This window comes from Coenobita brevimanus, chromosome 63 (genome assembly GCF_032717465.1).
Source record: "Coenobita brevimanus isolate Jiangsu-jjx chromosome 63, ASM3271746v2, whole genome shotgun sequence".
NCBI lineage: Eukaryota > Metazoa > Arthropoda > Malacostraca > Decapoda > Coenobitidae > Coenobita > Coenobita brevimanus.
In genome coordinates this window covers 412,166-428,984 of record NC_137016.1, presented here as the reverse complement: position 1 = coordinate 428,984, position 16,819 = coordinate 412,166, and the positions used below count along the sequence as shown (strand labels likewise).

Genomic DNA, 16,819 nt, shown 5'->3' with positions numbered 1-16,819 from the left:
ACACACACACACACACACACACACACACACTTAGGATGATCTCACACAGCGGTACAGTATGAGTCGCCGATACAATATACCTTTCGTGCATCGCAGGAATGGTAAACAACAGTACTCAGCCATTCAGATGATTAAATATTTACGTATGAGAACTGTCAGTAACGCAGAAAATAAATGATGTACGTCTGAAGTAGCGTAAGTGATCTAAAGAGGTACAGTCAAAGATATTACACCCTCCCATGCAGTTCTGTCTGAAGAAAATGCGACTGGCGAAATTAAAAGAAAAACCCTATCTCAACTAATGCGTGTTTCAGATGGTTCGTCTTTTCCGCTATGCATTCGTCAAAGTTCAGGAAGATACTCGGTCTATCTCTCTATCTATTGCCAGACGCCTAATTAATCCCGTAAGGAGTGGCCACAAACAAACAGCCTCCATGTCGCCCTGTTCCCCGTCATTTCATTGCCCTGCTCACAGCTCACACCCCCTTTCCTCATATACTTCATCCCTCCATCTCATCCTTGGCTTCCCCCTCCCTCTACCCCCCTCCACCTCACTCACATACACTCACCTCGTCAGTCTCTCGCTCTCCATCCTCTCCACATGGCCAAACCACCTCGTGTCTCTGTATTATACCATTATGACAGGCCTGTGATTGACAAGATGAAACGAAGCACCGGGTTAGAGCAGCTACAATATCCGAGTCTGAACGCTGGACGGACCCCTGAGCCTCGTTTCCTCCTGTCGATCACACGCCTGAAGCAAGTATGGCCGCACCCTTACGACAACACAGGCAACTTACAACATACATCTCTCTCTCTCTCTCTCTCTCTCTCTCTCTCTCTCTCTCGACCAGTTCGGCAGTGGCAAATGTCGGCGCCTGACTTCTGGATGACGTCACATGGCACATCGGACCTTCCTGTGGTGGCATCGAACCTGCAGGGTGAGGAAGGAAGTTGATGTTATGAGAGAGGGCGTTACTGAGAGCATGGCCGTCAGTGGGGAGTATGTTATGTGATATTCAAAGTGACCTCGGCTCGTACCTGATAACATGCACGCGTGGGGTTTGAATTATACGACCTACTGCACGTGTGAAAATGTTGCTGTGTAGCCTCTCTCTCTCTCTCTCTCTCTGCAAAATACGCCACTACAAATACATCGCCTCATATCTCGCTCATCGATAGAAATACACCAACCAGGAAGTGTAAATAAAATGCACACACTTATACCCACACACATATACACACATACATAGAGACAGATGGACAGATAGATATGCAGAGTATACAGTATATAAGGAGAGAGAGAGAGAGAGAGAGAGCAGTGCTATGGTTAAAAATATACTGTACATTAGATAAGGATGTGACAATGTACTTATCTCCTATACCCTCACAACTCCCTCTCTACCACAGCCAGTGTGAGGAAGATAAGAGAGACAGTCTGATAAGGGAGAGAGAAGGAAGGAAGTACAAGCGTGGCGAGAGAGAGAGAGAGAGTAGAAAGAAGGGGAATTCATTACCTCTAGTAAATTAAGCTCAGCAGTAAATTAAGCTCAGTAGTTAATTAAACTCAGTAATTAATTACGCTCAGTAGTCAATTATGCTCAGTAATTAAGCTCAGTAGTAAATTAAGCTCAGCAGTAAATTAAGCTCAGTAGTTAATTAAGCTCAGCAGTAAATTAAGCTCAGTAGTAAATTAAGCTCAGCAGTAAATTAAGCTCAGCAGTAAATTAAGCTCAGTAGTAAATTAAGCTCAGCAGTAAATTAAGCTCAGCAGTAAATTAAGCTCAGTAGTTAATTAAGCTCAGTAGATAATTAAGCTCAGTAGGAAATTGAGCCCAGTAGTAAACTGAGCTAAGCAGCAAGTTTAGCACACACACACACAAATATATATATCAGTGAATCAGTCAGTCAATATTATTTCGTACACACACACACACACACACACACACACACACAAATAAAGATATGAGAGTTGATTAAAAAGTGAGTGACTCACCTTACTGACTAATTAAGGTAAAGGTAAATATAAGAGTTCCCTAACACCTTTTCCTAAGCGACTTAATTTCCTTATTACACCTTACCGTCCTCCGTGTTACATAAATCATTCTAATATCGCCATACTGTGCTTCGATAACATACAAAAGGATATTAACTAGCCGTATCTAAAAATAAATCGCTAAGGAAGAGGTGTTAGGGAGCCTCCTTGACCTACGGGAATCGTGACTCTTATCTCTACGGCGATAAACCCGATCATTTCGTTACTCCATATAACCGCCTCGGGATGGCCATTGTTCCCCGATACCTATCACACCACACCACCCCAGTCCTAACCACAACTACCACAACCACCACAACCCCACCACACACACGTTAGGTCCCAAATTCATCCTTTTTTACCTGGGACTTTCGCTCTAAAAGACAATAATGGGTTTGGCACTGTGTTGGTCCCTGTTGACAATTACTCAGTGCGTGAATTTGATTTGGGATAGCAGCTGGTAGTGGTTTGGTGGGGTGCTTTTAGTCGGCGGGTCACATTTCTGCCTGATCTGTCGGTGGAGGGAGTCGGGTGGCGAGGAAGGGTTGAAAGGTGAGTGTCTGTCGGTGGGTCGGGTGGCGAGGAAGGGTTGAAAGGTGAGTGTCTGTCGGTGGGTCAGGTGGCGAAGAGGAGTAGAAAGGTGAGTGTCTGTCGGTGGAGGGAGTCGGGTGGCCACCATTTCTGCCTGATCTGTCGGTGGAGGCAGTCGGGTGGCGAGGAAGAGGTGAAAGATGAGTGTCTGTCGGTGTGAAGTGAAGAGACAGTCAGCATCATCCCACGGCTTCCCTACCTTACTCCCCCTACCCCCATACCTCCCTCAGCTGCCTCCCCATACTACTAGAACTACTACTACTGGACTACTTCTGGGTCAGTCTCTCACTCTCCACCCTCTCCACATGGCCAAACCACCTCGTGTCTCTCTCCCCCTCTCCACCTCACTCACACTCTCCTCGTCAGTCTCTCACTCTCCATCCTCTCCACATGGCCACACCACCTCAGTGTGTTTCTCCTAAAGCTTCCTATCATGGTCATGCTACGTGGAAATAATTACGGAACAAGTAGCGACACACACACATCAAACTACTTACCCCAATGGTGATGCTCCTTGCTGTTCCTTGCTGTTCCTTGCTGTTCTTTGCTGTTCCTTGCTGTTCCTTGCTGTTCTTTGCTGTTCTTTGCTGTTCCTTGCTGTTCTTTGCTGTTCCTTGCTGTTCTTTTCTGTTCTTTGCTGTTCCTTGCTGTTCTTTGCTGTTCCTTGCTGTTCCTTGCTGTTCCTTGCTGTTCTTTGCTGTTCCTTGCTGTTCTTTGCTGTTCCTTGCTATTCTTTTCTGTTCTTTGCTGTTCCTTGCTGTTCTTTGCTGTTCCTTGCTGTTCCTTGCTGTTCTTTGCTGTTCCTTGCTGTTCTTTGCTGTTCCTTGCTGTTCTTTGCTGTTCTTTGCTGTTCCTTGCTGTTCCTTGCTGTTCTTTGCTGTTCCTTGCTGTTCCTTGCTGTTCCTTGCTGTTCTTTGCTGTTCCTTGCTGTTCTTTGCTGTTCTTTTCTGTTCTTTGCTGTTCCTTGCTGTTCCTTGCTGTTCTTTGCTGTTCCTTGCTGTTCTTTGCTGTTCCTTGCTGTTACATTTAAACCTTCCTTCAGCCTGCAGACCACTGGGTTCACGTTCAAATGAGCCTGAGATTGCAACTGCTACCACTGCTATTACTACTCTGCTGCATCCATGATTACTACTACATTTACTACTACTACTATTACATTTTATACCGCTACTACTAAAATTACTTCTACTACTGTTACTACTACTACTACTACCATTACTACTACTACTACTACTACTACTACCATTACTACTGCTACTACTACTACTACTATTACATTTACTACCACAACCACTACTATTACATTTACTACCACCAATACTACCGTTACTACTGCTACTACTACTACTACTACCATTACTACTGCTACTACTACTACTACTACCACTACTACTACTACTACTACCATTACTACTGCTACTACTACTACTACTACCACAGAATGATGACATGTTTCAATCTGGTAACTTCGAAATAGAGATGGTAAAGGTGGAGGCATACGTCATGAGGCGCTCATCCTCGGTGCCCATCTCCATAACTTAGACCTTTGAGCCTGTGGTGGGTTATATTCACTCACCCTCACAGAATCGTGCTCTCTCTCTCTCTCTCTCTCTCTCTCTCTCTCTCTCTCTCTCTCTCTCTCTCTCTCTCTCTCTCACACACACACACACACACACACACCTAAAATCACCCTCTCTCTCCACAGGCAAGCGGAGGAATCTCACCCACAAACAGGACCATAGAGTTACGTAAGAATGGACAAGGGGGCCGGCAGGAAAAAAGAAGAAGAATCCAAGGCCTCCCGCAAGACCCCCAGGACCCCCCCACCTGCCCCGGAAGACCCAGGTAAGGCCTTAACCCTCTCAGTACGATGAAGTAATTATTTCCTTGCTTTTGAGAGAGTTATGTTGATTATGTTAATTATGGAAGTTTGTTGTCATTTTAAAAGACTAGATTTCTACCCGTTAGCTTCACATGGATTATCTGTGAATAATATAAATAATAAAAACAACAACAACAACAATAATAATAATAATAATAATAATAATAACAATAATGATAATAATAACAATAATAATAATTATAATGGTAACCAAGCAGGTATTTTCCCAGCTAAATAAAATTGTTTAGCCTTAGCATCAGATTAAAATAAAATTAATAAGAAAAAAGCATATGAGTGAAGAAGCTTTCCACGGATGCGATTCTCAAAGGTATTTAGGATTGGTTCTCTATCGTATCTTAGACTGGTTTTTGTAGGATGGTCAGTGACATTAGACTCTTTCCTTGTTTTGCGTCCTTTCGCCAAAAAACTAACTAACTAAATAAATATATAAAAATACTGGTTACGAGGTGAAAACTGTCATAGATGTTATTTGTTTTGGATGGAAGGACAATGGAAGAAGAGTACAAACATTTCATGACTCCAGTTCTTCCTGCAAAAAACAGATCACACGTACGACAGGGACTGCATCGTATATTTGTTCGAGTATTCCACCCCAGGTCATGTCTAAGTGCTCTTCCTTGCAGTGCCACCCCCAAGGCATGCTCCTGTGTTATATGCCAGACCAATATACCAAATCACCGACGACCTTACTGATGGGCTGGAAGAGGCTATCAGAGACCAATTTAAGGCCACCAGATACCATACCGAGGCTCCTGGAGACCAAGAAGAGACCAGGGACCAAGATGAGGTTGATGGAGATGACACTGAAGCCTCCGCAGACCAACGCAAGGCCACTGGAGGTCGCTACGATGAGCCGGGAGACCAACTTGAGTTTTCCGAAGACCGATTTAAGGTTTCCGGAGACCAATCTGAGGTTTCCGGAGACCGATCTGAGGTTTCCAGTGACCGATTTGAGGTTTCTGGAGACCGAAACTCGAAGGACCACACAGAGGTCGACGTTGAGGTGAGGCCAGAGTCCGGGGTGAGTCTTGGCACTGCTTTCCCGCCCTATGGTACTCCTTCTTCCGCTGGCACTCCTCCTGGCACTCCCTCTCCTGCTCCACCTGGCTTCGTTGTAGGTGAGTGACTGATCCGTGGGTGACTGATCCGTGGGTGACTGATCCGTGGGTGGCTGATCCGTGGGTGACTGATCCATGGGTGGCTGATCCTCGGGTGACTGATCCGTGAGTGACTGATCCGTGGGTGACTGATCCGTGGGTGACTGATCCGTGGGTGACTGATCCGTGAGTGACTGATCCGCAGGTGACTGATCCTTGAGTAAAATCTCTTGCCATTTGCTTAATACAATACTATAGTAGTTTCAGTTTTAAGAGAGCTAACGGTGGCAGTACTAACTCTCTCTCTCTCTCTCTTTCTCTCTCTCTCTCTCTCTCAGCTGAAAATTATCACCTGGAATTACCTGGAACAGATTTCTAGAGTTGCTCCGAGCATGAAGGGGTTAATGAGGCCTGTATTAATGGTGACAGTATGGATTTGTAAGCATTGACACTCTCAGGTATGCAATAGTTTCTGGGATTAGCTAGATCTGGCTGCTAGAGTTGCCCCTACCATGAGGAGGTGTTACTAATCTCTGCCTTCCTGCCCAGAGAGAGATGGTCGCAGGCGGGTCGTGGTCCTGGGGTCTGGAGATTTCGGTCTGGCTCTCACTGCCCGCCTCTCGCAAGCGAACTACAGGGTCATCGTGGCCAGCCGCAACCCCAATAGGACCAGGTAGGAGGGGGGGGGCTTGGGTCAGGGGAGGGGGTGATAGGATGGGGGGAGGGCTTGGGTCAGGGGAGGGGGTAATAGGAGGGGGGGGAGGGCTTGGGGTAGGGGAGGGGGGATAGAGGATAGGTTAGGTAGGGTTAGGGAAGGTTTTATTTGTTTTACGTAAGGCTGGGTTAGATTTGGTTACATTTGGTTTAACTTCATTTACAGGTGTTGAGTTAGGCTAGGCTAGGTTAGGAGAGGTTAAATTTGACTGGATGGATTAGATTTTGGTGAGTTAGGTTAGTGGAGAGATGGTATGTTAGGCCAGGTCAGAGAAGGGGGTATATGTGTCATCTACTTGGGCTACACATCTTTTTCATAGCACGTCTTCGTGACTAGCATTATACTCTACAGTCAGTGTCTTGTTACTGTGTTCAAGGGGGTGAGATGGCAGCTTTAGGCCAGGTTAGAGTGAAAGGGGTATAGGTGTCTTCTTTTACCGCTTCCTCCCCCAGAGGGCGTGTGATGCAGTGTGGAGGCACCATGATGACGCAGGCAGAGGCGCTGGGAGAGGCGTGGAGCGCCGGAGTGGTCATAGTCGCTGTCCCTCCCCAACACCACTCTTCCCTGCCACTCAACCTCCTCAACGGCAAGATCCTTATTGACGTCAGTAACAGGTGAACAGAGCAGGTAGGATAGGTGATGGTCAGGTGTTTGGAGAGGTGACCCTATTTGAGAAGTGACATTATCTTCCCCTCTCCACACCGAAATCATCACCTTCGCCATTTTTACTCCATTCTCCACTCTGGTCCAACGTTTGTCAGCCAATTTTTCGTTTCCCTATGCTTCCCAGTAGTTTGTCAGCCTGTTTCTTCTTTCTTCATTCGTCACTGTTATTTGAAAGGCAGTTTCCTCCTCTCTCCACTCTGCTAGCTTGCCAGTTTTCCTTTCTCCACTCTTCTTCACTTTTTGTCAGCCTATTTTCCTTCCTTTCTCCACTCCGCCTTGTCATTTGTCAGCTATTTCTTCCCTTATCCACCTTGTAGCACTTTTGTCAGCCACTTGTTCCTCCTTCCCCCCTGACAGGAACCCCAAGGACAAGAGGCATGAAGGCAGGAGTCAGGCGGAGGGTCTACAGTCTCTCGTACCCGGGGCAAAGGTGGTGAAGGCCTTGAATGTGCTCTCAGCCTATGCACTGTCCCGGGGCAGCACTGGCGCGAGGAAGGTAACATGATTTTTTTTTTTTTTCAGGCCTACTCCTCGCTTCTTCCTCACCTTCTCCTCCTCCTCCTCCTACCTCTACTACTACTGCTACTCCTTCTACTCCCCCTCAACTGTATTTTTGCTGGTCTAATCTTATCTAATCTACTTCTAGCCTAACCCTGTCCTCACAAAACCTGCGCTGCTGGTGGAGTGTTGTAATGGGCATAGGACTCTGATTCTCTCCCATCCCTAATGCTCTCTTGTTTCTTGACATTTTCATCTCTTGTTTCTGCCCTTTTTCCATCCTATCTATGTCTCTCTCTCTCTATCTATCTATCTATTGTTTTTTTAGTATCTTAATCACACCACACACTACAACTAACCATATTACCCCTACCAGACCACACTACCACACCCCACCACCATTCCGCCCACTCACACCACCCACCACAACCTGCCACATTACCCTACCTGACCACCAATCCACCCCACATCCGATCACCACATTCCTCCACCACACCACACCACCCAGCACAACCAACCATATAACCTTACCAGACCACACCACCACACCCCAGCACCACACCAACCCTGTGCCCTACCACACCCCACCACCACATCAACCCTGTTCCCTACCACACCCCACCACCACACCAACCCTGTACCCTACCACACCCCACCACCACAGCTCACCACAGCACCCCACCACTCGTCACCAGGTCCCAGTCTGCAGCAACGACGATACAGCACGCGCCCTGGTCTGCTCTCTGGTGCGTGATATGGGCCTGGACGCAGTGGACGGAGGGCGCCTAACCAACGCCAGGGCAGTGGAGTTAATTCCCTTGAGATTCTTCCCGGAGTGGGGGTTCGCGTTCTGGGTCTCCATCGCCATCTGGGTCTTCAGCTTCTTCTTGACGTTTTTCCAGTGCGTATTTGGGAGGGATTTAGACTTTTGAGGATGAGAATGTAATTTTGGATGTCTTAATGCCATCTACAGGCGAACTTAGTCAGCTGAGGATGGACTAAAAGCCTTAGTTGTTCACTCCACCTTTATCCTCCTCTTAATAGCACTTCCTTCTCTTTTACTACAGCCTTAATTGTCCCCTTAATTACAACCTTGATAATCCCCTTAACAAGCTTAATTACCACCTTAACAACCTTAATTATCCCTTAACAACCTTCATTATCCCCTTAACAACCTTAATTATTCCATCAACAACCTTAATTATCCCTTAACAACCATCATTATCCCCTTAACAACATTAATTACTCCATCAACAACCATAATTATCCCTTAACAACCTCAATTATCCATTAACAACCTCAATTATCCCTTAACAACCTCAATTATCCCTTAACAACCTTAATTATCCCTTAACAACCTTAATTATCCCTTAACAACCTTAATTACTCCATCAACAACCTTAATTATCCCTTAACAACCTTAAGTATCCCTTAACAACCTTAATTATCCCTTAACAAACATAATTACCCCTTAACAACCTTAATTATCCCTTTACAACCTTAATTATCCCTTAACAACCCTTATATGAAGAAAACGCAAATAAGAGTACAAGTAATAAAGACAACGGCGGCGGTAAAGATTCAAATTAAAGACAGAGATAAAGACAGTATGAGATCCAACAGTAATTCTTTTGTGACGTCAACAGATGGGAACTTTGCCCGACGCTGAGAGGTATACAAAACAAGAGTACGAGCCCGGACTGGAGTGTGCTGGAATCGCTACCCACTGGAAACGTGTCTATCTCATGCGCTACGACTGCTATCACCCTCCTTGCGCTGTGCTACCTACCGGGTGAGCCAGTCTAGTAACCAAGGAGACTGTTCGTAGAGTTAGCAGCTATATTCGTAGAGTTAGCAGCTATATTCGTAAAGTTAGCAGCTATATCCGTAGAGTTAGAAGCTATATTCGTAGAGTCAGCAGCTATATTAGTAGAGTTAGCAGCTATATTCGTAGTTAGAAGTTATATTCGTAGAGCTAGAAGCTATATTCGTAGAGTTAGCAGCTATATTCGTAGCGTTAGCAGCTATATTCGTAGAGTTAGCAGCTATATTCGTAGTTAGAAGCTATATTCGCAGAGTTAGAAGCTATATTCGTAGAGTTAGCAGCTATGTTCGTAGACTTAGCACCTATGTTCGTAGCGTTAGCAGCTATATTCGTAGAGTTAGAGGCTATTTTATCTCCGCTACTCCTATTTCCAACTCTTCCACCTCTTCTGCCAACACTCCTCGCTCTGTTACATGCCGGGTGAGTTAGTCTAAGCACCAAAGAGATTATAATTAGGCAGCTTAGGAGTTAGGAAGTATATTATTCCCTTTCCCACCTCTCTGCCAACATTTCCACCTCTCCTGCCGACACTGCCATCGCTCTTCTCGCTCTGTATTAATTTCCGGCTTAAATCTTTCATCCTGGCTTTCAAACAGGCGAATTTTGCAACAAAGAGACGGTATGAAGTTTTAAATTATGTTTCCGTTGGCTTTCCTCTCTTAAAAATAAAATCCTTTGTTGATGGCAAGATTTAACATTTATCTATCTATCTTTCTATCTATCTGTCTGTCTATTTATTTATTTATTTGTTTATTCACTTTTGCTTCAGGTGTGTTGGCGGGTTACATCCAGCTGTGGAGAGGAACCAAGTATTCTGAGTTCCCTAATTGGCTGGACAGGTGGTTGAAAGGGAGGAAGCAGCTGGGATTACTGATGCTGCTGAACGCTTGTATCCACGTAAGTTAGATAGATAGATAGATAGACGGAGAGAGAGAGGGGGAAGTTACAAAGACAAGTAGTACCCCATGAAGTCTTACGAACCAGACTTAGGAGGTAATATGAGTGAATTTGTTAGGTACATGTTGATACGTAAGAGTGAAGAAATGTATCGAAGAGATGAAGAAGGCCGTACAGCTGTGGCCAAAAGTTGTGTCTGAAGGAGATACAGTTGGCGTATGTTGTGTCATATAAGGGTACAATTGGGGGTCAGAAGTTGTGTCAGTAAACAGGCTGATGTGATGGCCTTGTACCCCAAGGCAGTGAGTAAACAACTGGCTATGAGCTCAAAGGACGCAGCTGTGGTGGTTCCCAAGCATTAAAATTTCCTTGACAAATTCCTGATTTTATTCGAATTCGAATGTCGATTATGGTAGGCCTGAAAATGACTTTAAACCTGGTGTAAAATAGGTCACCCAATTTTTCTAATCTACAGCCGCAAAAATTTTAAAATAACTAGAGTGCCATCATGAGGTGCCATATTCGGTCACATCATGTACAGGAGTTCCTGTGGGGTCTCACTGTACATAAGACGTGATCCAGGTGGACGTCTACCACAGTCCAAACTTCGTTTTGGTAAGAAACACAAACTATAGTCGTGGTAACCGGTGTTGCCCGGGACCCCGGGAGCCACCTTCCCAAGGGGGCGGCCTTCACTGCCCCACCCTGCCCAATAAGTGGCTTAAGTGTGGGGCTACGGCGGTGCAAATTTCATTTTCAAGATAAAAAATAAATACTTTGGTTCATCATACTGGCGTTGCTTGGAAACCTGCCCCCTCCCTGGGGCCAGCCCTTTGGAGTACCATCCTGCCTCAGATCTGATCCAGGTGGAGGTTTACCACAACAGAATTTTGTTTTCCTAGGTAAAAAAAAAAAAAAAAAAAAAAAAAGTGGCAGTGCATTTAGGACAAACATGCACAGCAACACAGAGATACTGTGCTGTGAATATATATATATATATATATATATATATATATATATATATATATATATATATATATATATATATAAATATATATATATATATATATAAAACTAAAAACTATAAATTTGCAGACAACCTACGTAGTGGCCTTAAGCTCTGGCGAGGGATCTGGATGGAGACACCCGATCTTCTATGCCTGTGGTGAGTAATGATATATATATATATATATATATATATATATGAATCAGATAGCTAGAGGCCATACTAATGATCGTGTTAGGCCCTTCGATGTGAAGGATCTTTTTGAAACATAATAATAACATCTGACAATAGTAAGGATAAACATAAAAAAAAATTCCTTGTAATGTAGTGTTTGGTTGACAACGTTCATTTCATGCAGTCATAATCAAAAGTTCGCTTACAGTCCTCTGCCAGCATTGCATCTTGCCATTTATACGTCCTCATTCTTCCCTTAACGATCCAGTATCCTTCCTTCCCATAGGCTTTTGGTGTGTACTCCATATTGTGTGGTTCAATTTCGTATCACGTCAAAATATTGCCATCGGGTAACGCTTTTTCCTGCAACCCCCCACCCCCATTGCCACAGCCACCAGTGTAGTGTCAGGGAACTTTGTGGAACTTTCTTTTTTTTCCACACTGCCGCCCCCGTACACAACCCGCCACACTACACCAACACACAGCAACACTACACTGCCACAAAATTCTATCCTCGTGAACGGACTCATAGCACTGTATATTTATAGAAGCTTTATACCGTAACGCCTAATACACATCTTACACTTACTAACTATGCCTTACGCATACGCACATTTCATAGCAAACACACACACACACACACACACACACACACACACACACACACACACACACACACACACACATTCACACTACCACACCTCACCCTGCCACACCTCACACAACCACACCACAATCCTTCATTTATGCAACAGGTCAGCTCTGGAACTGTCTCCCTCTGTCTGTATTTCCTGCTAGCTATGATCTCCAGCCTTTCAAACGCAGTGTGTCCAGGCATCTCGAAATGATCGGATCTAGAATTTGGCTCTCTCTTGTATTTTGTTTTTCTCTTGTGGTCTTTGGTTCCTTCTTCCTAGCATAAAAAAATCCCATATCACCGCATCAAACTCTCTCCCACACAGGCATATTCACCCTGGTTTTCGCTGCCATCTTGGGCCTCGCCTCCCTACCCTCTGTCTCCTCCGCAATGACCTGGCGAGAGTTTACCTTCGTTCAGAGTCGCCTCGGCTGGTTGACCCTCGTACTAGCTATCCTACACGTCATCTTTAACGAGTGGGGTGACCTGATAGAGGGCGATTTTGTCTGCTACCTGCCCTCCATAGGTCAGGTAAGGTCGCATCGTTATCACCGTTATTATTATTATTATTATTATTATTAGCTTTATCATCTTTAGCAGTATCACTGTCACATTATCATCATCATCATCATCATCATCATCATCTTTATCATTATCATCATCATCTGTATCATTATCACAATCACCGTCATCATAACTATTATCATCATCATCTTTATCATCGTCGTCATAAGCATTTTCATCATTATCACCATCATCATCACTATCATCAGCATCACCATCATTACGGTAACATCACCACCATCATCATTCTTATCATCATCATCATTATCACTTCCACTCTCATCATCATCAATATCACCAGCATCATCATCATAATCTTCACCACAAATCATCATCATCATATCTCCAATTCAGTCACTAATTCAACCTTTTATACATCTGTCTCTTCTTTGTCTTTCGGCTTCTTCACTTAGCCATTCACTCTACTCCGCCTCTTAATCCACCCCGTCCTTCTCACCTTAGTCTTGCACACCACAATCACACGATCAGGTAGGCTCCGTCTCGACCTCTCACCGCCCTCGTAACAACAACATTCCCAAGCGTCTATGTTACAGTCATGCAATCAGGCTCCTTAAGCACTCTCCCCACACTAAATCAATATTATTTGCGTGTTTTGTGCTTAGAATATGAATTAGAATGTATTGACTCCTTTCCTGGCGTCATCTCTCTCCTTCATGTCATCAGGAACACTTCAAAACTTCTGCACGTCTGTCCTGTCATTCCATCCAGCTGATCCCCAAACCTGTTCTTTTATGCATCATCCCTGTTATCTCAAGGCACATACACAACGATCACTGCCACTTTCACCTTCTCAAAATGCAACTTGACACATATACATCTGAGCTCACACATTGATAATCCTTCGTTCCCATCCGTTCACTCACCAACCACGCACCTCCGTCCTGGCCTCCTTCACGTGTATTCCTATCTAATCTTAAGCATTTTACGCCCTTCCACTCCCCCACTTCACACCCTTCCACCCCTGCATTTCACGCCCTTCCACTCCTGCACTTCACACCCTTCCACTCCTGCACTTCACGCCCTTCCACTCCTCCACTTCACACCCTTTCATCCTCGTCTCATAAAATGCTTTCACAGCGTACCTAGAGCACCGTTAAACACAGTCACCACTTCCACCAGCTTGCTTTTCTCATTCACACCTCGTATTTCAAGCTACCAAACGCACCTGTCTTTTTTACTGGTCCCTTCGAAGCTCCCTGAATATTTGCCCGGGAGTTTTAAAAAAAGTCTGGGGGGGGGGGGGCACGAACCCGGGCCAAAATCCCTCCTTTTTGTCCATCCATCCGTCCATCTATTCTATTCTATTCCCCTCCTTTTTGCTTATGGCCAAAGGGGACGCGGGGTTGTACGTTTACCACACAGCATGGTAAATGGTTTCGTGAGTTCAGAAGCAATCCCAGTCTGACCCATTCCCCCAAAAAAACTAATCCAACCCAAACCAATCTAATCCAACCCAATTCAACCCAGCCTAACTTAACCTAAACCTCGATACAACCTAACCCAGCCCAACCTAATCTAATATAACCTAATCCAGAATAATCTAACCTTTTCTGTCCTAACCCAGCGCAACCCAGCACAGCCTAGTCAAATCTAACCTAACCTAAAATATGCTAACCCAGAGTAACCTAACCCAATCCAGAATAATCTAACCTTTTCTATCCTAACCCAACCCTACCCAGCAGAACCTAGTCAAATCTAACCTAATCTAAACCATGCTAACCTACCCTAACCCACCCCACAGTTCCTGATCGTGATACCTCTCCTGACGGTGGCCCTGAAGCTGCCGTTGTTGCTGCCCTGCGTTAATTCGGCGCTCACCAACATTCGCCAGGGGTACGAGCGGGTGTCAGTGAATCCCCGCGTTTGAGAAGAAGAGTAATTTATTGAATCCCTTAACTACGGAGAAACCTAAGCAGGATAAACGTGTGGCCTGGGGAAGGGTTGGCCAAAAACTCAGCTCCCTCACAATGCATTCTTCTTCTGATACATCGCAGAAAACAAGAAAATACAACAGTGTCTTACCTTGTGTGGTGAAATGGCGGGGGACAGGACGACATGGAGGCGATTTGTTTGTGGCCACCCATTACGGGATTAAGGCGTCTGGCAATAGATAGACAGACCTTGTGTGGGCTTTCTCATAGGCGTGGATGCACATTTAGCATTTCCTGACAAGTTTGGTAAAGTTGTTCAGTCAAGATTGTGCACTGTAGTCGTTTATTATCACTAAAACTGCATAATATTACTACAACAATCACTAATTCATATGAAACGCCATGTAATATTACCTTTTTCTGTTATAGTCGTACCTCCACTCATTTCAGCATGTATTTATTGTTCATAATTATATATCTTGCCAATCACATAGAAATACATACGAAAGTTATCACTAACTGTACTGTTATCGTAGTTACCTTTTATATATGAGCACTTTCTGTTGCTAAAATTAGAAGTGCTGGGGAGGGAGTGCAGGAGCAGAGCACAGCCTCGTGTTGTGTCACTGCAACACGAGTACGTGAGAAAAGCATCTTGTCCCTCTGGTTATGCAGCACTGGTGGTACATTTTCTTTGCTATGACAGTTCCGGGCGAGCTGCAGTGCTTTGGGTAATCTCGGCTTCTCTTTCTTCTTCCTCTCTTATCCCTTCCTCTTATTCTAAAATTGTGTGACATTATTGGCGCAGATTTACCGAGACAAAGAGGGAGTCTGTCGTTTGTTTTCTATTTTTGTTTTGTTTTTCAAAGTTTTCCTGAGACACCTAGATCTTTAAAATCACCATCTACTCCTTGTTTGCGGAAATGTTTCAGGCTTAACTCACCAACTCCTCTTTAGCAAGTAAACAAATTTTCTAGCGCTTTGGTCTGCTTTCTTTCCTCCACTGCAATACTGTTTATTAGTGCATCTATATCTAAATACTTCAGAATACATGTTATATAGTGCCTTTATGAAAACCAACACCAGTTCCTTTTAGACGTTGTTTCTCTGCACCACCTTACACAACCAGTATCCACAAAATCATCCTTGGCTCTGACGGAAATACAGAGTGGTGTTCCCTGCAATAAACACGCTACCTTGAGCAGTTAGTACCCTGTTTACGGGAACCAGATGCTGATCGTCTGATTCTTAATTGCAGCATACAGTTTTTGAAATGCTTTAACTCAAGACTCATAGGGTTTGGTTACTGCAGTCCACCAAAAAATACCTGACTTTCAAATTGAATACGCCATCCACATATACAGTATATATCCATCCATCATCCAATCCTATGTTGCCCCATGAGAAGCGTAGGAGCCCAGGCCTAGGCAAGTTGGTCCTGACATTTAAGATGAGAGTGAACATTTAAGATGAGAGTGAAATATATTAATTAGACTGAACTTCTTACTGTATCGTTTCTTCCTAAAGACGCATGACGCCGGACAAGGAATATTTATGTTGTACTGTGTATGTACTATGATTTAAATCAGAACTTCAATTTTGTGGACACATGTGCAATGCATTTACACAGAGTTCCATGAGCAGTACAAAAATAACACATGTGGTTTCATTATCATAAATCTAATACTAGAATATTATGTAAGTGTTAAAGTTAGCGAGTTAACTGGAATGAAAAAATGCTCTCAGCCTCTCGTATAATTATTTTCATGTACTTTCAGATTAACATTATTGCAAATTTTGGAGTGGGCAATTGCATGGTTTGGGAGAAGTTAATAATTATAGATGTGTTTATTCAATATCCCTTTGTACGTTGTTTATGCAGAATATGGCGATGTCGGAAGGACTGAATTGAACTGAAATATTTATTGTTGTAAAAGGTACAGAGTGCTATTACAACAAAACAAGGTGGTGGGTCGTGCCACACACCTTCTTCAGCCAATACAATTATATATAGTTAGTAATTGGACAATATGTTGATAATATTAACTGCTCTATGATAAACGACTGAGAAAAGAGAAGAGTTCCGTACACTGACGGCGCCCTCTGACCACATTTGTAGTTCGTAAAGATGACACTCCAGAAAATCAATAATGCCTGGCTAAAGTATAACTGAAGGGGTATCTCCTTAAGCAGAAGCATCCTAGGTGCCATATTGCTGTTTGAGTTCCAACAGAATGATTCCGGTTTCCATGATACTGTAGAAGAGAAAATATTCTGAATTTCTGAAAGGACACCATCTATTAATGCACTGTTAAATAT

General features: G+C 44.1%; 1 protein-coding gene across 1 annotated transcript; it reads left to right on the top strand.

The window, feature by feature from the left end:
- The first annotated feature begins 4,380 nt into the window (after positions 1 to 4,380).
- LOC145404264 (metalloreductase STEAP4-like) lies at positions 4,381 to 14,496 on the top strand. Its single transcript, XM_080275786.1, has 11 exons — positions 4,381 to 4,471; positions 5,153 to 5,647; positions 6,176 to 6,299; positions 6,794 to 6,955; positions 7,365 to 7,503; positions 8,201 to 8,406; positions 9,152 to 9,297; positions 10,100 to 10,227; positions 10,810 to 10,954; positions 12,370 to 12,575; positions 14,371 to 14,496. The coding sequence occupies exons 1-11, from the start codon at positions 4,381 to 4,383 to the stop codon at positions 14,494 to 14,496; spliced, it is 1,968 nt and encodes a 655-aa protein (XP_080131912.1).
- The last annotated feature ends 2,323 nt before the right edge of the window (positions 14,497 to 16,819 follow it).